This window comes from Cetorhinus maximus, chromosome 1 (genome assembly GCF_964194155.1).
Source record: "Cetorhinus maximus chromosome 1, sCetMax3.hap1.1, whole genome shotgun sequence".
Taxonomy (NCBI): domain Eukaryota; kingdom Metazoa; phylum Chordata; class Chondrichthyes; order Lamniformes; family Cetorhinidae; genus Cetorhinus; species Cetorhinus maximus.
The window spans coordinates 102,023,123-102,048,145 of record NC_135879.1 but is presented as its reverse complement, the minus strand read 5'-3'; the positions used below and the strand labels follow the sequence as shown (position 1 = coordinate 102,048,145).

The 25,023-nt window shown below is 46.3% G+C and overlaps 1 protein-coding gene across 1 annotated transcript in view; it reads left to right on the top strand.

The window, feature by feature from the left end:
• Positions 1-25,023, top strand: part of clnk (cytokine dependent hematopoietic cell linker) — a 143,215-nt gene that overhangs the window by 63,576 nt on the left and 54,616 nt on the right. Inside the window, exon 4 of the mRNA XM_078551258.1 lies at positions 8,218-8,261. Within this exon, the coding sequence (XP_078407384.1) occupies positions 8,218-8,261 (44 nt within the window). The remainder of the gene's footprint in view (positions 1-8,217; positions 8,262-25,023) is intronic.

Sequence of the window (25,023 nt, the reverse complement as noted above, 5' to 3'; positions counted from 1 at the left end):
CTCTGGAATATCGTCTTTCTCCAGCACTGCAATGCTTTCCTTAACTAATACCACCACCCATCCTTCTTTTCTTCCTTTTCTATCTTGCCTGAACACCTTGTACCCGGGAATATTTAACACCCAGTCCTGCCCTTCCTTGAACCAGGTCTCTGTTATCGCCACAACATCATAGTTCCAAATGGCAATCTGCGCTTGTAACTCCCCAATCTTATTTACTATACTCCGTGCATTCACATGCATATACAGTAATCCTGATTTAGGTTTCATGACTTTCTCGCTTACTCTGACCCCACCTATTAACTTTCTATTCTCTAAACTAGTGCTATCTGTCTCTCCCAGTATTTTGTGCACCCTGGTATTCCTCTCTAATGCTCTGTCCTGGTTCCCACACCCCTGCTGAGTTAGTTTAAAGCCCTCCCAACAGCACTAGCAAAATACCCCGCAAGCAACTCAGTCCCAGCTCTGTTCAGGTGCAACCCATCCGGCTTGTACAGGTGCCATCTTCCCCAGTGCCAGTCCCAGTGTCCCAGGAATCTCAAGCTCTCCCTCCTGCGCCATCTTTCAAGCCATGCATTCATCTGCCTTATCCTCCTATTTCTGTACTCGCACATGGCACTGGAAGTAATCTGGAGATTATTACATTTGGGGTCCTGCTTGCTAATTTTCTACCTAGCTCCCTAAATTCCGATCACAGGACCACATCCTCCTCCCTATCTAAGTCATTGATATCAATGTGGACCATGACCTCTGGCTGGTCACCCTCCCCCAGAAGAATGTCCTACAGCCGCTCAGTGGCAACCTTGACCCTGGCACCAGGGAGGCAACAAACCATCCTGGAGCCTCATCTACGGCCACAGAAACACCTGTCTGTTCCCCCAACTAATGAATCCCCTATCACTATTGCTCTTCATTTCTTCTTCCTCCTCTCCTGTACAACTGAGCCGATCATGGTTCTACAAACTTGGCTCTGACTGCAATCCTCTGAGGAAGCAGCACGCTCACCAGCTTCCAAAATGGAAAACTAATTTGTGAGTGAGACCCCAGGGTGCTCTTGTACTATCTGCCTAGTCCTCTTGGACAGCCTGACAGTCACCCATTCCTTTTCTGTCCCCAGGCTCCTAAGCTGCGGTGTGACCACCTCTCTGAATGTGCTATCCACGTAGCTCTCAGCCTCGTGGGTATGCTGCAGTGACTCTAGCTGCCATTCAAGCTCTGAAACCCAGAGCACAAGGTTCTGCAGCTGGCAACACTTCCTTCGCCTGTGGTTGTCTAGGACACCAGTAGTGTCCATGACTTCCCACATATTACAGGACACACATTCCACTCAACCAAGCTGCCCTGCCATGTCTTAACTTTATTTTACTTTGGTTTATTTACATGACTTTATTATACTGTCCCTGACTTTCCCCTATTCCTGGTGTTTCTCACTTAAATCCAAGTATAGCTACCTCATTAAAAATAATGCACTTTTCTAATTTACAGCAATTAAAGACAGTCCCTTACCAGTCCCTTAGCAATCTCTGCCAATGAACTTACAGTTTTCCTGTGATGTCACTATTTGTTTTTTTCTCACTCTGCTTTCGAACTCAGCGTGGGCTGGTTCCAAGTAGCTGACTGGTCAGGCTGCTTCTCTGACTCTCAGGTAAGTGGTATAGGCCTCAAGCCTTGGTCCTGATTTATACTCTCCCACTCCGGGTTACTTCCTCACAGGTCAGCTGCCTTTCCGACTCCCAGGAAAGTGGTGTAGACCTCAAGCCTCAGTCTTGATTTATACTCTCCCACTCTGGGTTGCTTCCTTGCAGGTCCACTGCCTCTCCAACTCCCAGGTAAGTGCAGTCAGAGTCAGGGTACCAAGGCAAGAGGTAGCAGAGCCACCAAAGAGAGCAGCAGGAAGGAGAAAGAGGAAGATATATTACCTTAGGCAAAACGGGTACCATCTCTAAGGAAGTTTTCTTGGCATAACTAGGATGCAGTGCAGGCAAAGGCTCTGAACTTCAAGAGGAATGGTTAGAGACAGCAGTGCTAAGGTAGAGGAAGATCTTGTGCCACATTCAACTAATCCTCAGGTCCTGCCTGTTGCAATCAAGGTTACCATGACCCTCACTATCTATGTAGTGGCTTTTTCCAGGGGTCTGCCACAGACCTCAGCAGCATCTCTCAATCGACCACCCACCGGTGCCTGCACCCCCCAAACCCACCCCACCTCCAGCACTGGTCATTCCATGTCATGTTCGCAGCCACCTCCCCCACCCTAAGCCACGATCTTTCACCTTCCTCCTCACATATGGCTTTTTCTCCCCTCCCCTTCTCCCCAAACCTCAGTTAGTCTTCTCCCTCCTGATTGGCTCTCAGTCAATCCCCCACAACTATCTTAGCCTTACAGGCTCCCTCACAGTGAGGACATTGGTTGTCGGCTGGTAGAGATGGTGGCGGACTGATGGATCGAGCCGGTTCCTTCTCTTTTCATCTCTCTCACTGTTACCTGTCTGTGGCTGCTGCCATTAATTGGAAGGCCCTGACACCATTTTCGATGATGAGTCACCATTGTGGTCGCGATTCAGCATTTGCTTCCCATCTGTTGATGTTAATATTGCTGACCTTCATAGAGACTTTGAGATTACTTTTGAAATGTTTCCTTTAGCTCCCATGTGAACAGGCTGCCTGGCATAGCTCAGAGTAGAACACCCGTTTGGGAAATCTTAAGTCTGATTGTCCGATGAGATGTCGACACCACATCAACATTATCAATGCTGTCTTGGATGGATCTTGTGAATAAAGTGGAAGGACTAAAGAACAAACGTAAACACCCTCCAAGATGGACATGCCAAGCATAGAAGCCATAATAATCTCACATCAGCTGAGATGGGCCGGGCAATCAATAAACACGACAGTTTTGAATAGTATTTGCAACAATGTGATTAATTCTGTTTCAATTGCTATGATTGCCAAGATCCTAGCTATTTAAGAGTTATCAAAAACTGCAATGTGGTCACAAATAATTAATCTAAATAGATATTACTAAGCAATTACAGGCCATAAAAGATTTTCTTTCAGAGATAAAAGTGATATTTTTGAACTTCCACTGCTTTAGCCACAGGTAGTGTCAGGTTTGAAGATGAGTAGTTCTATGAGGTCAGAATTTGCAAGGTTCAGTACTACTCTTTTCACTCCAACCTTTAATGTAATAAAACCTCCCAAGATTTTACAGCAGCATTATAAAACAAAATATAACACAGAGCCACATCAGAAGGTATTAGGTTAGATGACTAAAAGCTTCGTCAAAGAGTTAGATTTAAGGAGTGTCTTAAAGGAAGAAAGTGAGGGAGTGAGGGTGAGCAGTGTAAGGAGGGAATTCCTAAGCTTAGGACCCCGCAGCTGAAGGCACAGCCAATGATGGAGCAATTAAAATCAGCGATGCTCGAGAGTCCAGAATTAGAGAAGCGTAGATATCTTGGAGCACCGTGAGGCTGGAAAGAGTTATAGAGAGAGGGAAGGGTGAGGTCATGGAGGGATTTGGAAATGTTAAACTCGAGATGTTGCTTAATCTGTAGCCAGTATAGGTCAGTGGGCAGAGGGGTGATGGGTGAATGGAATTTGGTGTGAGTTAGGATCGAGGCAGCTGAATTTTGGATGACCTCAAGTTTATGACCAGAATCTTCAGGTCGGCATGTGGGGTTGGGCCCCACTCACTGACGCATAAAATGACATGCGGTGACGTCAGGCATGCGCCCCAACGTCACTGCGCATCATTCAGATCTGCAGTTCTGCAGGCGGGCAGTGGAGTCGACTATGCACCCGTCACAATGTGAAAGGCCTATTAAGGCCATTGAAAAACTAATTAAAGTTATTAACATAGCTGCCTGTCCAACCTTAAGGTTGGTGGGCAGGCGAAGAGCCCAGGCAGCCTTCGCATTTATCATGAAACCTCATCCACGAGCGAGGTTTCATGAAGGGTTTATAAATTAAATACATTTTTAAATTAAAGTTCATTGACATGTCCCAGCTCATGTGACATTGTCACATGAGGGGACATGCCTTAAAAAAAATTTTCTCTCTTTATTAAAACTTTTGAAAATCAAACTAATCTCCCTGAGGCAGCTGTGTGCCTCAGGGAGATTTATGCACTCCTTCACGTGCATGCGCGCGAAAGAGCACAGGCTCTGACTCAGTCTACTCCCCCCACCCGCACAGGGAGCGTTGAGCACTTCCAGGTGTGCATCACGCTGGGCGGGCCTTAATTAGCCTGCCCATACAGAATGGCGGTGCGTAGCCAATCATGGGTAGCAATCGGCTGCGTGCCCGCCTGCGCCCACTCCCGCTCCCACTCAGCCCCCCTGACAGGGAGAAAATTCTCCCCTATGGCAATGGACTAATGGTACCAAGAACTCACAGGCAATTTGAACTTTTTAAGGAAGACCTGTGTTTTTTTTAAAAGAAATACATGCAAAGACACTGAGCAAAAGATGGCTGATAATGTGCAGTGACTATGCCCTGGAAAATTCCGTTGTGGATTGTCATTGACTGACTAGTCCCGAGAGAACATGGAATGTCACACCTGTCAAAACTGTGGTAGGGGCAGAGTCCTGATTGGAGGGATTCAAACATGGAGTTCAGAGAAAGATGGGCATGAATTCAGGAGGTGCCAACATGTTCATGGACATTGGAAAGGAAAGAAAGGATGGTGATAAGACAGGAGTTTGCAAGAACCGAGGGTCAAGGCTTCCTCTTTACACCTCCCTTCTGAATTCCGAAATGTAGTACAGTTTTACAATAATTCTATTTGATTTAATTTTATATTTTAATTTTATTATTGCTTATTTTTTTACCAAGTGTTTTGTGCTGTCTCAATTACTGATCTGTTATATCATGGACCAACAAGCATTTTAGATTTGACAAGATAGATTTCTAGTTCTATAGATAAAATACGCTTGCAGCCAGTGAATGGATTGTATTACAGCCAATCACATTTGGAATGGCAAAAAAAAGATAAGTCCAATGATTCCAATAATAAGTATTTAAATAATACATCAGAATTCAGCTACAGTTAAGGAATTCGCAAATATGAGCATTTTTTTTAGCAAATCCTATTTTGTTTCTAACTTAGTGAATACTAATGTAGCAATTCTTATTATAACACAGGTTTAGCCATCCATAAGAAGCTTTACATGTCCCTCCATACCTAATTTCATCGAACAAGTTCACATTGTGTAATCATTGCGGGATGGAGTGTTATAGCCAGAAGGAAATATCATCTACTAATGATAATTAAATAGTTAGGTTCATTCTAAATAAAAATATACATAACTAAATGAATAACAATTGGAAGTTTGTTCTGACAAGCTCAGTCGACTTTTAAATGGAAGCACAAAAAATCCTCTTTGGGTACATCTAGCAACATTATACAGTCTGAAAAACCTGAGGCAGAATTTTTCATATGGCTGGCAGGCTCGGCGGGAGCGGGCACGGGTGATCGCGAAGCTGATCACTACCCGCGATCAGCTCCCCGCCGCCATTTTACACAGGTGGGCCAATTAAGGCCTGCGCAGTGTAAGACACGACCGGTAGTGCTCAGTGCTACCTGTGCGGGCGGTGGCCCAGCATTCTTTCACGCATGCACACGAAAGAGCGCTTCAATCTCCCTGAGGCATGGAGCTGCCTCAGGCAGATTGAGGGGCTTCTGAAATTATTCAATAAAAGGTTTATAAATGTATTTAAACATGCGACTGTGTCACATGAGATGGGACATGTTTTTATTTATATGAAAATTTTTTAATTCATTTAATAAAAGCTTTAGGAAACCTCATCCCGCTTGTGGATGAGGTTTCCTAAAAATCGCAAAGGCCGCTTGGCCTTTTTGCCTGCCTGCCAACCTTAAGGTTGGACGGGCAGCGATTACAATAACCTTAATTAGATCCTTAATGTCCTTAATAGGCCGTTTACATATCGGTGGACCGCAGCCGACTCCGGCGTGCGCCCGCCGAACGAAACATCGCAACTCAGCTTGATGACTTCAGGACGCACATCTGATGTCATCGCGCATCATTTTACGTGTTGGGCCCGCCCCCGCACACTGACTGAAAAGTTCTGCCCCTATTTAGGTTTTAGTAACAAGGAAATCAGAGATCGTATGTCACTGAACTTTTTTTGAGAGTATATGACTAACTGTTCTTGTGAATCAACCAATCAGAAACTATGGGTTGGATTTTACGCCCCCTACCCCACCCACCCACCCATCCCACCAGTCATGTTTTCAGAGGGGAGGCATGTAAATTACAATGGGTGGCTAGCCCACTATCTTCCCACCCACCCCTGACCCAGTCCCCATAATACAGTAGGCGAGCGGGGGCTGAAAACAGCAGCCTACCTGCCATTTTGAAAAATAATCATTAACAGGCAATTGAGCTTGTTAACATGCCAATTAACCCAAATGTTATGCTGCCATGCCATAATGTGATTGGCATGGGCAGGTGGGCAAGAGTGGAGAGTCTGCTTTTTCACCATCTGGGGTGAAAAAGTGGGAAGGAAGGGGATACATCTTTTGAGGGCTGCCCTATGTGCATTGGGGGCAACTCCCACCGCCACACAAAGATATTATCCCTCTTTGTGCCTCCAAAACTTCTCCCCACCCCTTGCCCCCTCTCCCTAGGGTGCCCGATCCCTTCCTGCCCTAAAAACCCAGGACTATTGAGTTCTGGGACTGCTAGAGTTGCCAGCCAATCAGATTGGCTGACAGCTCTCGAGGGCGGGGCTTCCTCCCACTGTGGGAGGAAGTTCCACTCTCTGCTCATTAAGGCCACTGCCAGCGTGTTATTGCTGTGGGGTGGCCTCTTATTGGAGTCGGTTGGTTTTGTAACAAGGACAAGTAATACAGCCCCTGCTAAAATTCAGCCCTACATTCCAAAAATACTGTCCAAAACTACATTCTAAAAATCCTCCTCCATTTCCAGCAACTCCAGCATGATGCCACCACCAAACACATCTTCCCTTCACTCCCTCCTGTCGGCATTCCGTAGAGACCATTCCCTCTGGGACACCCTGGTCCACTCCTCCATCACCCCCAGCATCTCATCCCCCTCCCAAGGCACCTTCCCATGCAACTGCAGAAGGTGCAACACCTGCCCCTTTACGTCCCCCCTCATCACCATCCAAGGGCCCAAAAACTCCTTTCAGGTGAAGCAGCACTTCACTCGCACCTCCTTCAATCTGGTCTACTACATTCGGTCTGTCCGCAAGCAAGGCCCAGACCTTCCTGTCGCTTGCCATTTCAACACCCCACCCTGCTTTCATACCCACATGTCCGTCCTTGGCCTGCTGCAACGTTCCAGTGAAGCTCAACGCAAACTGGAGGAACAGCACCTCATCTTCCGATTAGGCACTTTACAGCCTTCCGGATCTAACATTTTTATTCCTTTATTCATTGTTTGATCCCCACCTTTTATCCTATTTTCAATCTTTTTTTCCCCACCACCATTCCTTCCTCTCACACCACCCTCACAAGGGCCTTCTGTTACTTGTTCATGTTGTTCTTTTCAGAGTGCTTACCCTTGTCCTACTTTTTTCACATTCTGCTTTCTTACCTTAATGCCACTATCAACATCACCTTTACCCACCTATCACTTCTATCCAGCTTCACCTGCTCCACCCCCCCTTTAACCTGTTTTTCTCTCCACAGGTGCTGTTAAACCTGCTGAGTTTTTCCAGCATTTTCTGTTTTTATTCCAAAAATACTTGCAGCTCATCCCTGGTCCTAGGAGGTGGTTGGCTAGAAGAACAGCTTGAAATGCCAGTGATCGGCAATGCATGATTGGTCAAAGTTTTTGGGACGCAATTGAGCTATGGGGACTGTGATTTCTGTTTCTGATTGGTAGAAGGGCCATTACAATCATCTGTAGCTACGATTGTATATTCCTGCATTCATACAGACATGAAAAAAGGTTAATCATTTCAATAGATTTACTCAATAGAAATAGAGTAAATGTAAGTTAGATTACCTGTAATGAACTGACAGCATTCTGATACATGTGCTACTGAGCAGAATATAAGAAGTTGCATTGCAATAATGTCATTCCCAAAGTATACAATGTCACAATATGTAGGACAGGATATAGCAAGTTATTTTTGTGCTTGATTATGAGATTGTTCACGAAATATTACAGTAATTGCTAATCAAATCATTCAACATATTTGTGTTTTTTGACCATATTTTTCACTTTCTAGAGCCAACAACAAGTAAGAACTATAAATGGACATCCAAAACATTTGTAAGTATCATTAATTTTGCATTTTGAAGCCAATAACTATGCTGCTAGATTATCAAGCAATAATTTTTGATCTAATTACTCTTACTCTACCAGTGATATGAAACTTGATTAGTCCTAAATGAATACAGATGTCTACTCAGTCTTTTACGGCCTGGTTCAAATTTGAAGTTTGTACTTGTTTTAAGTGGCTTGAAGTCAATGGTGACTTGTATGCTGGCTCTGCATCGCTCTCCAGTCAAAGTGGAAACCTATACATGTTGTGCTTGGATGCATGTACAAAGTTTTAGTCAATGGCATCCAAATGCTGGTGAGATATTTCACTATGCCAAGCCATCAATGTGAAGTAGGCTTTTTGTTTGCATTAACAAGGTTGAAACAGTTCAATAACCATTTACACAAGCTGGACCCAGGTTTTATTTCTGTACTTGTCCCATTATGTCTTGCATTACAGTATCATTACCTTTGTCCTTTAATCACTCTTACCCCCCACCCTATCACCTTTTTGTTCTTTCCCTGTCACACCAGCCCCTAGCCAACCCTTACAAACACGTCTCTTTTCTTGGGCTCCATACTTGTTTAAAAACTGTTCATCTCTATCTTCTTCCAATTTTGATGGTGTCATTGACCTAAAATATTTACTCTGTTTCATTCTCCACAGATGCTGCCCAACCGCCTGAGTGTTTCCAGCATTTTTCATTTTGAAATGGTTCCTAGGCTGTCTAAATAAGCACCTGTCAGCTTTTTAAAATTGCCTCTAAAAATAGTTACCATTACTGCAGTTGGTGCAAAACTGAAGCAATTTGAAACTATCTGTTTCAGATGGTCTCACCCGACTTGGCAGAATATAATTCTGGCAACCTTATTCCCTAGTTATATTGCATTATATACATTGATACAAAGCCAAAGTTATTTTGCATCAATATAATTGTGTTGAATAACTGACCTAAAAAACATAACACTTCAGACCATTTTCTAACAAATTATAATTCATTTTGATTAGAGAAAATCAAGAGCCTTGTAGCTCGACACACTGACCTTCACGCCTGAACATCCAGCACTAGCTTCCATCAAGCAAGACTTGGCAATGGAAGAGGAGTTCAGGAAAATTTATCTTCTCAATTAACACGTAATCTAAGAGCTAACAAAAACAGAACTTTTCATATAGGCAATTGTAACCAAAAAAAAATGTGACGAATTGTTATATTTATTAGGCTCGGTCTCCCCAAGTGTTTCCATTATATTTTTCAGTCAATAGTCCAACATAATCTTCAGCAGTTAATCACACAGGGCTCACTGAGAGCCTCTCTGATCACATGCTTTTCTTGTAGGCTTAGATCTTTGAATGGATTGCTTACCTGCCGAAATCCAGGATGAATTGGCACCATTGTCTGTTTTTCTCAAGCGAATTAAGTCCCTGGTTCCAATGCAGCATCCTATTAAAGCTACGAAACCTAGCATCAATGATTTGTTTCCCTTTTTTTTCAGTAATTGAAATTTTTAGTTGGGAACTCAGATGGCCATGTTTTGGGGAAAAGGTGACAGTATCTATTACCCTCTAAACAATAAACTCCCTGAACATTATACTATTATTTTACTCTTCCCTCTCTATTCCTTACTCTCCCTCTAATTGTGTATCTGATCTTCTTTCATCTCCAGCTCCAATCTCCCACTACTTGGTCTGCCATTGATTTTCTCATCTCCAATTAGAAAGCCCCTGAAGACACATCCAAATTGCTAGCTTTCAGTCAGTCTGTGTGCTGTATTGGTAGCACTTTGAATCCACACCAGACTAACAGAGTAAAAGGCCTGATGAGAAATGAACTTGGTCAGTTCTTTAGTAGTGCTTATCAGAAACTGACATTAATTTGATAAGATAATATTAGATCATTTTATTAAGAGACATCATGGGGGAGGTCATACTTGAACTGGAATAAGTCACACAAGTACAGTGGGAAGAACTTTTTGGAGTGCTTGATGGAGTGGACAAATGTTCAGTTCTATAGCGTACTCTCACCTGGAGCAGAAAAGTTTACTGCAAAATATATAACTTCAAAGATTTGGCTCCTGGGAATTTTCTATTCTGATAAGAAACAATAAGGGAGCCTGGCTCAATGTTAACAATGGGACAGATTGAAACTTTGTAACAGTGGATTTGCAGCAACTTGGGATTTCATAGATGATCTTGGGGTTATTCAATTATTTTCCAGGGCAAGACCCATAACATTAGAGGCTAATGCCTTCAAAATAGAATTCAAAGATTTTCCACTATGTATTTTCAGTATTTGAAATCATTAATTTCCCTTAGGCGCAACTCAGTTTTCCGAAAATTTCCTCACAGATTAAACAGGTCCAGTAAGAAAACCCTGGTTTGAATAAAAATTAGTATCAAAATAAGGAACCTTTTGCAAGGTGCTTTACAGTAAACAACTTTAGAAGTGAAGTCTCTGAGTGGAATCATCCCAGATTTGCACTAAGTGCAGTACCGGGCAGGTAAAACAACGTTTTCACACCATATCATCCCAAACCTGCCGCATTAGTTATGCATTCCCAGGAAATACGCCATTTAGATGGCAGGTGCACAAACATCTCAGTGCTTCCAGCTAGCAGTGCGTGCGCAACTACTGCAGGGAAGATGTCCACAAAAGGCAAAAAGACTGCAGCCCCCAGGTTTAGTGACGTGTTACTAAATCACCTTTTGGATGCCGTGGAGGCCAGCTGCGATGTCCTCTACCCCCATTCTGGCTGCAGGATGGGCAGCGGTGTGACCAACCAGGCTTAGGAGGCGGTGGCAGTGGTGATCAGTGCCAACGCTGCACAGAAGAGGTTGGCCATCAAATGCAGATAGAAAATGAATGATCTCATCCGTGCAGCCAAGGTATGGCAAACATCTCATCACTCTATCCTCATACCCTCAAGCCCATCACATGTTCACTGGCATCTCACTCACTGCCAGGTCAAGGGACATCACCATACTGCTGGCAGTATGCAGTGCATGTAAACCATACAGTATGCAATGCGCACCATTTTTGAGCTCAATGCTCCAGTCAATGCTCTTTCTCAACCTGGAACAACTGAACACTTATTAAGCAACAGGAAGGGATCTCCACAACTCCCCGCATCCACCATCACCACTACCAGTTTTATAAGAGATCATCAACTATAAAAAGTATAGTTGCAGGTTGGTTGATTCTGGCTGGTCTATAATAGTTAAATCTTTTGGTGCTTTCCATGATTATGTCAAGTTGTAAAAGTCCACAGTGAAGGTATCACAGGTGCTAAAGGACTTTTTTGTTGCCTTCATGGTTCAGCAAAAGCCAGTTGCTCCAAGACATGGGTCCAGTGATAGGCATTTCCTTGGAATGTAGAACACTGGGGAAATGAGGAGAGGTCAAGCAGAGCAGGGTAATTTGTAAGAAGAAGGAGGAGGGGGACAAGGGGGACAAGGGCTGTCAGCAGAAGGCTATGTACACCCTGGATGTTTACAAAGCAATTATTCCACCAGAATCTCAGGGAAAACAATGTGTTAGACATCAGTGCTTCACTAAGGATGTCCTCACTGAAATCTGCAACAACTTGAACCTCGGAGCAAGGACAGCATTGCCAATGCTTTTAAAGGCAACTGTGGTGGTGAACTTATATTTATCTAGATCCTTCCAGGCTGGAGCTTCAGATCTTTGCAACATTTCGCAGCCTGCCATCCACTGTTGCATAAGGGAGGTCACTGATGCTCTCTATTCAAAGACAGCTGAATATATTTCTTTCTCTTTTGCCACAGACAAGTTGGCAGAGTGAGCATGCAGCTCCCCTAGTATTGCAGGCTTCCCTGTGGTGAAAGGTGCTAAAAACTGCAAGTACACCGCTTTGTGGTGCAAAATGTCAACTCTGCCCGATACTGAAACTGAGAGGGATTCCGCTCCTTTAATATCCTGGTGACGTGTGGCTGTATTCAGTAAATCATGTGTACCTATTTCTTGGTGATGTTGTGATGCTTCTATTCTATATCATTTGAGTCACCACCACGAATGAAAGGCTGGCTGCTGGGTAATAAGTGATGATAGCAATGATGAGCGAATTGCCATTGTGCTTGAAGATTCCCCCAACTTGAACTTGACGCTTCTATGCATTTCTTCTGGTATCTTTCTGATCCTGGTTGTCAAAGAATTGCAGCATCCCTTAGGAAATTCTGCTGGAATGCAGTAGAGTCAGAGGAAGACAGGACACACCCCTTTTTTATGCCACCAGCTGCCAAATGGTAAGTTTAAAGGTCCAGTCTTTGAAGGCTAGTGAATGGAGGAGTGAATGGGTGACTGGATGAATGGGTGAATAGGTGAATGAGTGACTGGGTGGGTGGGTGAGTGGGTAAGTGGGTAGAAAGGTAGGGGTTACTGGTTTAGGTGGGTAGGGTGATGAAGTAAATAGGTGGGTAGGGTGGGTAGGTGGATAAGTAGTATTGTGAGGTGGGTGGGTGACATGGTAGGTGGATGAGGTGAATACTTGGGTTGGGAGGTAGTCAGATTGGATCAGGGGTTAGACAGCCAGATCGGCTCTTAGTCGGGCCGTGTCAGGGGTTAGTTGCGTCGGGTCGGGGGTTAGTCGGTCGGGTCGGGTGTTGGTCAGGTCAGGTAGAGCCTGAATTTAACTGTTGGAGCAGGCACGCCGTGGTCCCAATCTCATGTAAAATCACGCAAGAGGACGTTGGGTGTCGTCCTGACATCATTGCACTGTTGCACAATATTACGGTCGGTGGTTGTGCGCTCCTGCTGACAATCAAAGGGGCAATTAGGTGAATTATGAAAACAATTCACTGAGATTTTACATGGCCTGTGCGATTTCACATTCAGTGCATGGGCACCTCGGCCAGGAGGTCATCACGTTTTTAATTAAAACTCGATCCAGGGCGGGATAAAAGGTGAACAGGATCTTAGCAAGTTGGGTAGGTAGGAGTTGGCTGTGAGTTGGTTGGAGGTGGTTTTCAGGCAGTTCATTGCATTTTCTCTGTGGCCGGGAGAACTCTTTGTTTTAGTTACCAGCATTTTCAGTAGCGTTCTGCCGAGAGACTCCTTCAGTGCACTATCCTGTGTAATCTGTATTTCGGCAAATGGGGATTGTCTGCTCTGCTAGAGGAACCTCCTCAGAAGAGGAGTTGATCAGCAGACACTTCTTGCGTGGAGACTTAAATTTTATTTACATAGTACTCAGCAGCAACTACAATTGTGCTTTCAACTCCAACTCTATCTCTACAATACTAACTACTGAGGTAGCCCATGCTACTCTCCTATTGGGCACTAAAGATCATGTGATCTTCCTTAACAAGCATTATTCTTAAAGGTATATTACACTAAATAAAACCATAATTACTACATCCCTCCCCCTTCACTCGGATATACATATAGAAACATAGAAACTACGAGCAGGAGTAGGCCATTCGGCCCTTTGAGCCTGCTCTGCCATTCATTATGATCATGGCTGATCATCCAACTCAATAGCCTGCTCCCGCTTTCTCCCCATATCCTTTGATCCCTTTCGCCCCAAGAGCTATATCTAACTCCTTGAAAACATACAATGTTTTGGTCTCAACTACTTTCTGTGGTAACGAATTCCACAGGCTCATCACTCTCCGGGTGAAGAAATTTCTCCTCATCTCAGTCCTAAATGGTCTACCCCATATCCTCAGGCTGTGACCCCTGGTTCTGGACTCCCCCACCATCGGGAACATCCTTCCTGCACCTACCCTGTCTAGTCCTGTTAGAATTTTATAGTTTCTATGAGATCCCCCCTTATTCTTCTGAACTCCAGCGAATATAATCCTAACTGACTCAATCTCTCCTCATATGTCAGTCCCGCCATCCCAGGAGTCAGTCGGGTAAACCTTCGCTGTATATTATATTTACAAGTACAAATTTCTCAAGGCAACAAGTTATTTACACTGGGTAGGGAATTTACAAGTTCAGTCTTTCAGGTGGTTTCCTGATGCGTGTTGAACGTTATAGCTCTACAACTTCAGATGCTTTGTCAGGAACCTCCTTTCCCAGAGTTGCCTGAACATCAGGTGCTTAGGTGGGCACCTGCAATTCTGTATCCTCAACTCTTATAGGAACATCAGACATGTCAGTCCTGGGTTGAGTATCCTCAACAGGATCGTGAACAATGGTGGAATCAATTCTTGGTGACCTGTTTCTCCCTCCTTTAAATGGTCCACATGTCTCCATGTGACTCAGCCTTCCACCTCCACATAGTAAGATAGAGGTCCAGTCACTGCACTTATTTCACTCGGTAACTTTGGTCCTTCTCCAAGGCTCTTCACATATACCGTCTCTTCCACGGTTAATTTCCTCTCACGACTATGCCAGTCATGTCTAATTTTCTGTATTCCCTGGTTCCTTTCCACCTTCCCCTCTAAATTCAGCATTATTAAGCTCAATCTCGTCCTGAGACGGCGTTTCAACAATAACTCCACAGGTGTGACATCTGTTGTTGTGTGAGGGGTGATCCTGTAATGGAAAAGAAAGCCTGCTAGCTTGGTTGCTAAGGAATGTCCAGTTAGTTTTTTCATGCCTGCCTTGAACGTTTCAACTGCCCTTTCGGCCAGTCCATTTGAGGAAGGGTGGTACAGTGACGTTTTTACATGAATGATACCGTTGAGGCTGATAAACTGTTGAAACTCAGCACTCATGCCATTATCAGAAATGTCTACTTCTGGTAATCCATGAATGGCAAAACTTTGACATAGTTTCTCAATTGTAGCAGTTGATGTTGCTGACTTCACCTCATACATGTCCATCCATTATGAATGGGCATCGACAATGAGCAGAAAGATTGTCCCCAAGAAAGGTCCCAAATAGTCAATGTGTAACTGCACCCAGGGTCTACCTGGCCACTCCCATGGGTGTAACAGAGCTGTTGAAGTCAACTTTTGCAGTTGCTGATATTGCATCCAATTCCTTAATAAACTCTCTATTTCGTCATCCATCCCAGGCCACCATGGTCTTCATTCGGGAAATTCCTGGATGGACACTCTGTAGTTCAATTAAAAGTGGCTCCCTTCCCTTTGGAGGAACTATCACTCGTGCTCCCCACAGTAAGATGCCATCCTGACTGGTTATTTCATGTCTTCTGTTGAGGTTCGGTTTCATTTTGTCAGATACAGGCTCTTGTGACCAACCATAAAGCATTTGAGATAGGACTGGGTCCCGACTTGTCCAGTATCTGATCTGTCGAGCACATACTGGCAAGGAATCTAAGAAATCTAACAGTAAAATAAGTTCCTGTGGAACTGGGATATCCTCACCTTTTTCTTGTAAAGACCAACAACTAAGTCCATCAGTGTTTGCAATTTGATTACTAGGCCTATTTATGAAAGTGTATTCATGTACTGCCAGGATTAAAGTCCTATTAATATTTCTGTATCTTCTTTCTATGTGCTTTCTTCTTTCTAGCGCTGACTTTAATCTTGGCCTTCTTTTCGACTTCACTATTGGCCAGACTTCTCTCAGATGCCAGCTCAACTTGACTGAGCTCATTGGCTGAGTCTCCCAAAATTTCATCATCTGTTTGCTTTTAGAAAATTCTGTGACTTTATCTTCCAAAGCTTCTTTGGAGTCATTTAGCTGATACTTCAGCTCTTCCATCTCTTTTTTGCACTTGTTTGCTGCTTCCTGGAAAATTGAACATGGTTGTGTCTTCTCTGCCAACTCATTCTTCAGTTTGTTCAGAGAAGTGCTGAATTCTTTCTGTTTCTCTTCATACTTTTGACCTGAGGGAATCTTGTCGTGTGAGAAGGGCTTTCAGCAAACTTTCTTTTTCCTTCCGAAGATTGCTCACCTCATCAAGAACTCTGTCATCAAGCAGGGTCCCTTTGAGTTCCTTTTGCTGTTCTGCCAGGTTTTGGCTTAAGACAGCCTGCATTTCTTCAGGTTATTGAGTCCTTACATACTCCTTTTCAAAACAGGATGCTTCCAGCTTCTTTTTGGAATCTCAGTGGCCACTCAAGGCTGATTTCCCTTAGCCAATTTCACCCTAGAAGGCTTGGTCCTCTGCCTCTCAATACCAACACTGGTAGCTTTGCCAATTGCGTTCCATAATGGACAGTTACTCGGCTTATGCCTTTTACTTGAATGTCATAAATACATATATGTTTTCAGTTTGGCAGCAGTTTCTTCTAAACTTAATTGATGTTCAACATTATTCAGAAAACTGAAGGTATGTTCCCCAATTACTGTAGTGGAAGCTCCTGTGTCCACTTCCATTCTAACAGGTCTGCCATTTACTTTAGATAAAAACAGAAAACTACTGTGGATGCTGGAAATCCAAAACAAAAACAGAATTACCTGGAAAAACTCATGAGGTCTGGCAGCATCGGCGGAGAAGAAAAGAGTTGACGTTTCGAGTCCTCATGTCCCTTCAACAGAACTGAGTAATATTAGGAGAGGGGTAAAGTATAAGCTGGTTTAAGGTTGGGGGGAAGGGGGGGGTGGCAGAGAACTTGGGGGGGCTGGTGGTTGTAGGGACATGCAAGCAGTGATAGGAGCAGATAATCAAAAGATGTCACAGACAAAGGAACAAAAAGGTGTTAAAGGTGGTGATATTATCTAAGAAAATGTGCTAATTAAGAATGGATGGTAGGACACTCAAGGTACAGCTCTAGTGGGGGTGGGGTGGAAAGACTGACAGGGCATTACAGGTATAGATTTAAAATAATGGAAATAGGTGGGAAAAGAAAAATCTATATAAATTATTGGAAAAAACAAAAGGGAGGGGGTAAGAAACGGAAAAGGGGTGGGGATGGAGGAGGGAGTTCAAGATCTAAAGTTGTTGAATTCAATATTTAGTCTTCCGACTAGGCACTTTACAGCCTTCCGGGCTGAATATTGAGTTCTATTGATTATCTGCTCCTATCACTGCTTGCTTGTCCCTACAACCACCCCCTCTCCCCCAACTTCTCTCCCCCCCACCCAACTTAAACCAGCTTATATTTCACCCCTCTCCTAATTTTACTCAGTTCTGTTGAAGGGTCATGAGGACTCGAAACGTCAACTCTTTTCTTCTCCGCCGATGCTGCCAGACCTGCTGAGTTTTTCCAGGTAATTCTGTTTTTGTTCTGCCATTTACTTTCACTGTGACAAATATTGGTTTGTCTTTCCAACTTTCAGATTAAACAATGAGTAAATGTCTGAATTTGTTGTTTCAGGCTCTTCTACATTGCAGATTCCATTGGGTTTTTGCTTTTGTTTACAAGCCTGCTTGACTCTTTCACTGTCTCATTATATGTCCATTTCTATGACAAAAATAGCATTTGATTTTTTTAAACTGCCAATCTTTAAAAGACTGCTTGTTTCCACCTTTTTTGAAATTATTCTTTGATTTCACTGCTAAGTTATTTTTTCTCATTCTTCGACTAGCAGGGGCTGTTTCCCACTTCTCGGCAGAGTCTTGCATATTCGTGCCCTTTTTGGCTAGGGTTTTGTGCCCGATGTGGAGGACGGCAACATTTTGCACATCCTGTACGACGTTTAAATCTATTACTGCACTTTCCATAGCCAGTGCAATCTCTAGCACCTTCTTGAAATCCAAATTCACTTCAGACAATAATCTCTTCTGAATAGTGTCTTCATTCACACCACACTCTAAAAGATCTCTGAGCACATTGTTTAGCAATGTACCAAACGCACAATGTTCTGTTAACTGTTTCAAACTTGCCACATAACAAGCAACTGTATTGGGGGAGATAACTGTACTGGGGGGGGTTCTGTTTCTTGTATTAAACTTGAAACGTTGCATCGTTACCGAGGGCTTTGGCTGGTAATGACCCTTCCCGAGGTCCACCAATTCATCAACATTTTTCGAATCTGGGGCACTGGGTGCCATCAAACTTCGAATTAAGCCAAAGGCTTTATACCCACATGTACGTAAGAGGATCGCCCGCCTCTTCTCTTCTCCCGTAATGTCGTTCACTTGGAAGAAAAACGATGAGACCAATCGTCCGTGGCTGGATTGAAAGGATCAATTCTTCCGATTGCGGCATTTTGAGAGGGAATATTTTCTTAATTCGAACGGATGTTTTCTACTCACACTCACTGGGCGAGATACAGTGCTGATTCCTTTTCAACTTGATTTCTTCTGTTTAATCTTGTTTTATCCTGGTCGCCAGTTTGTTGTGACCAGTGGCCGAATTGGTACTATTGATAGAGTTGATCAGCAGACACTTCTTGCGTGGAAACTTGAAGTTTATTTACAAGGCACTCAGCAGCAACTACATACGTGCTTTCAACTCCAACTCTATCTCTACACTACTAACTACTGAGGTAGCCCGCGCTACTCTCCTATTGGTTACTAAAGATCATGTGATCTTCCTTACCAAACATTATTCTTAAAGCATATTACACACTAAATAAAACCATAATTACTACATCGCCATTATCCTGCAGCTCTTGCTATCTGGACATGTCTGAGATCCAGTGATGATGGAGGTTCCACAGCTCTAGGGATACTGTGACCTCCATTTGCCAGATGATGGGCCCAGAGATTGTCTCAATCTGTGTACGTGGCCATTCTATGCCAGTGGCTCTTAAGGTTACAGTGGCCCTGAATTTCTTTGCCTCAGGTTCTTTCCAGGGCTCAGTGGGTGATCTATATGGTGTTTCCCAATCTGCTGCCCACAGCTGTGTCAGGCTGGTCACTGATGCTATATTCAGACGGGTCAACAGCTTTATTCACTTCCGGACCGACAAAGCCAGCCAGGCTGAGCGAGCCAAAGGCTTCGCTGCAATTGCTGGGTTTACCCGCATCCAGGGTGACGTAGATTGCACGCACACAACCATAAAGGCACCAGTGGGTAAGCTGAGTGCCTTCATCAACAAAAAAGGTTTCCATTCCCTGAACATCCAGCTTGTTTGCAACCACAAGACTCTGATATTGTAAGTGTACGCCAGGTACCTCGGCAGCTGCCATGCTGTGTACATCCTGCCACACTCCCAGGTGCCAAGGTTATTTGTTGCTCCAGTTTGGTTGGATTGTTGGCTCCTGGGAAACAAGGGCTATCTGCTGAAAAGGTGGCTCATGACGCTACTCTGACACCCAAGGACAGAAGCGGAGGAGAGGTACAATATGAGTCATGTCTCTACAAGGGTGGTAATTGAGAGGACCATTGGGCTGCTCAAGATGAGTTTCCACTGCCTGGACCGATCATGGGGAGCACTTCAATATCCTCCAGAGTGCGTCTCGCTTATTGTTGGTGTCCTCTGCGCTCTGCACAATCTGGCTATGTCAAGAGGGGACCCATTGGAGGATGAAGACAGTGATCCTGCTCCACATGCTGCAGAGGACGAGTGCTGGGTCTGTGGAGGAGCCAGAGGAGCCTCCAGGTGAAGAGGTGGAGGCCGATGTGAGGATCCCTATGGGAGGCAGGTAGACCAGGGAGGTTTTGATTCTGAGAACTTTCAGCTAGGCATCCAATGCAAGGTGTCAAGGCGATAGCAAGGGTAGCGCCACCTTAATGATCTTTTCTGATGAGACAATCTTGTCACCCGTAGGTCAAGGTCCTTCCTCTGAAATAAAGTTTGCTTCCCTTCCTCTGTGTCACACACAACTCCCAGGCCTATTCCCTTTTCAAAGCATCAAGCACACTAACGCCATTGCACATCATGAGACATTTTTATCATGAAGCCACATAAGCAAGTGAACCAGTGCACACATGCCAAGGAAACATAAATCACCCGTGACAATCCCGTTTGTGATCATAGCGACATAAAATTCCATTTGCAAGTGCTACATCTTAGAGTCCGCCCCCCAACCCCCTTGCTGGCAGCTGGATTGGAGGCAGCCTGCTGACTCTGATGTCCCGTTTACTTGATGACCTTGGCAGCCATCCTCTGGCTGGCAGAGCCTGTGCAGTCCCTGCCTGGGTGGGAGAGTCCTGCTGGGCACTCCTCAGTCATTGTGGTCTCATCAGATGCAACAGCCACTGGCAGAGGGCAGAGAAGCTGCTGCCATCATCCACATCACCCTGAGAGGAGATTGCAGATGTGAGCTACAGCTCGTCTGCCAACATGAGTTTGGTTTGAACCTCCCTGCTCACCGTAAATGGGTGGGCAGCTAGTTGAGTTACCAGTGCCTCACCCATATATCACACTGGCAGTGAGTGACCTGCTGAGGTCAGTGCCAGTGTGTGGGCTTGCAGATCCGAATGCAACCCCAGGAACCCCTGAGTTTATGGAGCTGCTTCCTCCCTATGGAGGAGGCTATGCGCTCAGAGCTCCAGCTCAATGCGACACTCATGCTCCGCATGGACTCCTGCAAGACAGGGACCATGGCACACAGACCCTTAGGGATCTCCGCCAGACCTTCCCACTCATCCCGCCTGACAGACAACTCCAGAGGCTCATCATCTGCGTCGGACTCAGCATCGTCCTGGTCTCCAGCAATCCACTGGCTTCCGCTGCCCTCGGGAATCTTTTCCTCCGCCAGCTCCTCAAGTGAGTGTGATGTGCTCTCGCCACGGTGCAGTACCATCTGATCCGACACGTAAATGCCCACTAACATGCCTATGTCTGCGCTGGTGCTTGGTGCAGAGGGAGGATGTGACTTTGGTCCATCTGTGAGCGGCTCCTACTCAGAGGGGTCAAGGGGGGTGGGGGGTGAGGGGTGGGGGGGGGGTGGTCTGTGGGGTCCGCCTGGTGCAGTGAGGAAGGCGCATCTGAGGGAAGAAGAGAAAATGTCAGTAGCAAACATCATTAAGAAGTCACAGTGCAGGCACTCCGGTTGCTTCTCACAATGGACAGCTGCTTCACAGAGGCATTGTGAATGGATGAGCAACAGGGACTATCAGTTTAAATATCTAATTCCAAATGCCACTGCCCTACATCTCTTATAGCCTCCCCATGTCTCTTCGCTGTTCACTGGGCTCTTCCCTTCCTCCGAGACCCCTGCATCTCCGTGACCTGTGGACCTGGCTCCACACTCGCAGGCCATGTGCAGAGCTTTCTCCTCTGCCCGCATCAAAATCAGGAGGCTGGGCACACCTTCACTCGTTCGCCCTCGCTCCTGAGTACTCCTCTTCTCCTGTAAGGTTGAACGTGCTTTCATGAGTTCCCACCTCTACATGCCAGAACATACCAGCGCCCCCACCCACCCCACCCAAAGAGACAGGTGCAGGTGCCCATCGCATTGGCACACCTCAACCTTGCATACATCCAAGCCAACCCGGCACATTTTTCAGTCTCTCAAGGCACATAGATATTTGCCATTTGGCATTCTGCGTTTTATACCCGTGAACGCCAACAAGTCCTGCCACTGACTAAGACACCCATACACAGTTCCAAACTGACTCCTTACGCACCCTGCCAGAGCACAGAAGATCATAAAGCCTTTTCCTGCACTGGAGCCAAGTGTGGCACACAACATCATGCCTGCTCACCTGGTCAGCCACCTCCATCTATGCCTTCTTGGTTTGGTGAGGTGGTCTCCTCTTCCCATCCTGTGGAATCAAAATATCCTGCTGGGCACTCCCTGCCTCCAGAAGAACATTTAGGCAACCATTGGTAAAATGGGGAGCAGAGTGCCTACGGACATTGCCTTCCCGCCTAGCATGGGATGCAGATCCTGAGGCCAGAATTACTGCTCCAACAGAAAATATATTTCCAGGCACTGACACACTCACATACAGCTCCCTGAGGCTTCTGACCACCTCTTGGCAGCCTTCAGGGAACTCCCTGTCCACTTTTATATCTCCCCAAGCTGGCCCCCGGAACCCCATTGGACCCAACACCCTGCCCTGCCCGGCAGCAACACTGGACCAGTCTCAGTGCGTTTCACACTGGCTGGCCATTTTTTGCTTTTACCTAACGTGAAATTGAGGTTGGGAGCTGATTGCGGGCAGAAGCGGATATCACACCCACTTCCGGGCCCACCAATTGCTCTCCTGCGCCAAGCATAAAATTCAGGGTTGCGGATTAGTCTGGTCAGGTGAATAGTCAAGTTGAGGATAGTTGGTTGGTTGGGGGGGTGTCGGCTCAGGGTGGGTGACAGGTCAGTGTGTAATTGGGTAGGGTGGAATTGGGTCAGGGTGGTAGTCGGGTCGGGGGGGGTGTTGGGTCAGCGGTGTCAGGTAGGGTTGTTGGGTTGTGGGGGTAGTTGGGTTGGGGGAGTTGGGTAGAGGGGAATTGGCTCAGAGTGATGTCGAGTCAGGGGGCGGTCCTGTTGGAGGGTGTGTCGGGTCGGAGGGGTTGGTTGGGTTGGGGGGGCAGTTGCGTTGAGGGGGCAGTTGCGTTGGGGGGGTAGTTGGGCTGGAGGGAGTCTGGTCATGGTGGTGTCGGGTGGGGGGGCTATCGAGTTGTGGCAGGGGTATATCAGCTCGAGGGTGGTAGTCGGGTCGGGGGAGTAGCTGGGTCCAGGGGCTGTCAGATCGGGAGGGCACTCAGGTTAGGGCTGCAGTCAGATCGGGGGGAGGCCGTCGGGTCCAGGGGGCTGGCAGGTCAGGATGTCAGTTGGATTGGGGGTCTGTCAGGCCGGGGGGGCTGTCGGGTCGGGGGGAGCTGTCGGGTCGGGGGGGCTGTCGGGCCGGGGGGCTGTTGGGCCAAGGGGGTTGTCGGGCCGGGGGGCTGTCGGGTTGAGGGGGCTATTGGGTTGGTGGGCTGCCGGGTCAGCAGGCCATCGGGCCTGGGGACTGTCGGGTCGGGGCCACAGGTGGGTAGTTAAGTCGGGGGCAATCAGGTGGGGGGGGCAGTTGGGTTGGGTGGGTGGTTGGGTTGGAGGGGCGGTCAGGACTGGGGGTGGTCGGGTTGGTGGTTAGCCGGGTGAAGGTGGTAGTGGGATTGCAGGGGAGGTCGGGTTGGGGAATAGTCAGATGGTTGGGAGGTAGTCAGGTCAGGGGGTATTCAGCTGGGGACATTGTTGGTTTGGGGTGTTGTCAGGTCAGGGTTAGGCGGGTCTGGGGTGTAGGCAGGTTTTTAAAAATTCATTCATGGGATATGGGCTTTGCTGCCTGGGCCTGCATTTATTGCCCATCCCTATTGCCCTTGAGAAGGTGGTGGTGAGCTGCCTTCTTGAACTGCTGCAGTCTATGTGGTGTATGTAAACACACAGTGCTGTTAGGAAGGGAGTTCCAGGATTCCAGGAACTCCTGCAGTGATGCCCTGGGGCTAAGATGACTGACCTCCAACAACTACAACCTTCTTCCTATGTACTAGGTATGACTCCAACAAGTGAAGAGTTTTCCCCCTGATTCCCATTGACTCCAGTTTTGATAGGGCTCCTTGATGCCACACTCAGTCAAATGCTGCCTTGATGTCAAGGGCAGTCACTCTCACCTCACCACGGGAGTTCAGCTCTTTTGTCCATGTTTGAACCAAGGCTGTACTGAGGTCAGGAGCTGAGTGGCCCTGGCGGAAACCAAACTGGGCATGTGAGCAGGTTATTGCTAAGCAAGTGCCGCTTGATAGCATTGTTGATGACCCCTTCCATCACTTTACTGATGATGGGGAGCAGACCAATGGGGCAGTATTTGGCTGGATTAGATTTGTCTTGCTTTTTGTTTACAGGACATACCTGGGCAATTTTCCACATAGCCGGGTAGATGCCAGTGTTATAGCTGTACTGGAACAGCTTGGCTAGGGGTGCGGCAAGTTCTGGAGCACAAGTCTTCAGTACTATTGCTGGAATGTTGTCAGGGCCCATTGCCTTTGCAGTATCCAGTGCTTTCAGCCATTCCTTGATATCACGTGGAGTGAATTGAATTGGCTGAAGACTGGCATCTGTGATGCTGGGGACCTCCAGAGGACGCTGAGATGGATCCTCCACTTGGCACTTCTGGCTGAAGATTGTAGCTAATGCTTCAGCCTTATCTTTTGCACTGCTGTGCTGGGCTCCTCCATCATTGAGGATGGGGATATTTGTGGAGCCTCCTCCTCCAATGAGTTGTTTAATTGTTCCACCACCATTCACAACTGGATGTGACAGGATGCAGAGCTTAGATCTGATCCGTTGGTTGTGGGATCGCTTAGCCCTGTCTATCACTTGCTGCTTATGCTGTTTGGCACGCAAGTAGTCGTGTGTTATATCTTCACCAGGTTGACACCTCATTTTTAGGTCTGCCTGGTGCTGCTCCTGTCATGCCCTCCTGCACTCTTCATTAAACCAGGGATGATCGCCTGGCTTGTAGAGTGTAATGGTAGAGTGGGGGATATGCTGGGCCATGCGGTTATAGATTGTGTTCAAGTACAATTCTGCTGCTGCTGATGGCCCACAGCACCTAATGGATGCCCAGTCTTGTGTTGATAGATCTGTTCGAAATTTATCCCATTTAGCATGGTGGTAGTGCCACACAACATGATGGAGGGTATCCTTGATGTGAAGGCAGGACTTTGTCTCTTGTGCGGTGGCCACACCTACTGATACTGTCATGGACAGATGCATCTGCGGTAGGCAGGCTGGTGAGGATGAGGTCATGTATGTTTTTCCCTCTTGTTGGTTCCCTCACCACCTGCCGCAGACCCAGCCTAGCAGCTATGTCATGTAGGACTCGGCCAGCTCGGTCGGTAGTGGGTCCCCCACCCAGAGTACATTCTGCGCCCTTGCCACCCTCAGTGCTTCCTCCTAGTGATGTTCAACATGGAGGGGCACTGATTCACCAGCTGAGGGAGGGCAGTATGTGGTAAACAGCAGGAGGTTTCCTTGCCCATGTTTGACCTGGTGCCATGAGACTTCATGGGGTCCAGAGTCGATGTTGAGGACTCCCAAGGCAACTCCCTCCTGACTGTATACCATTGTG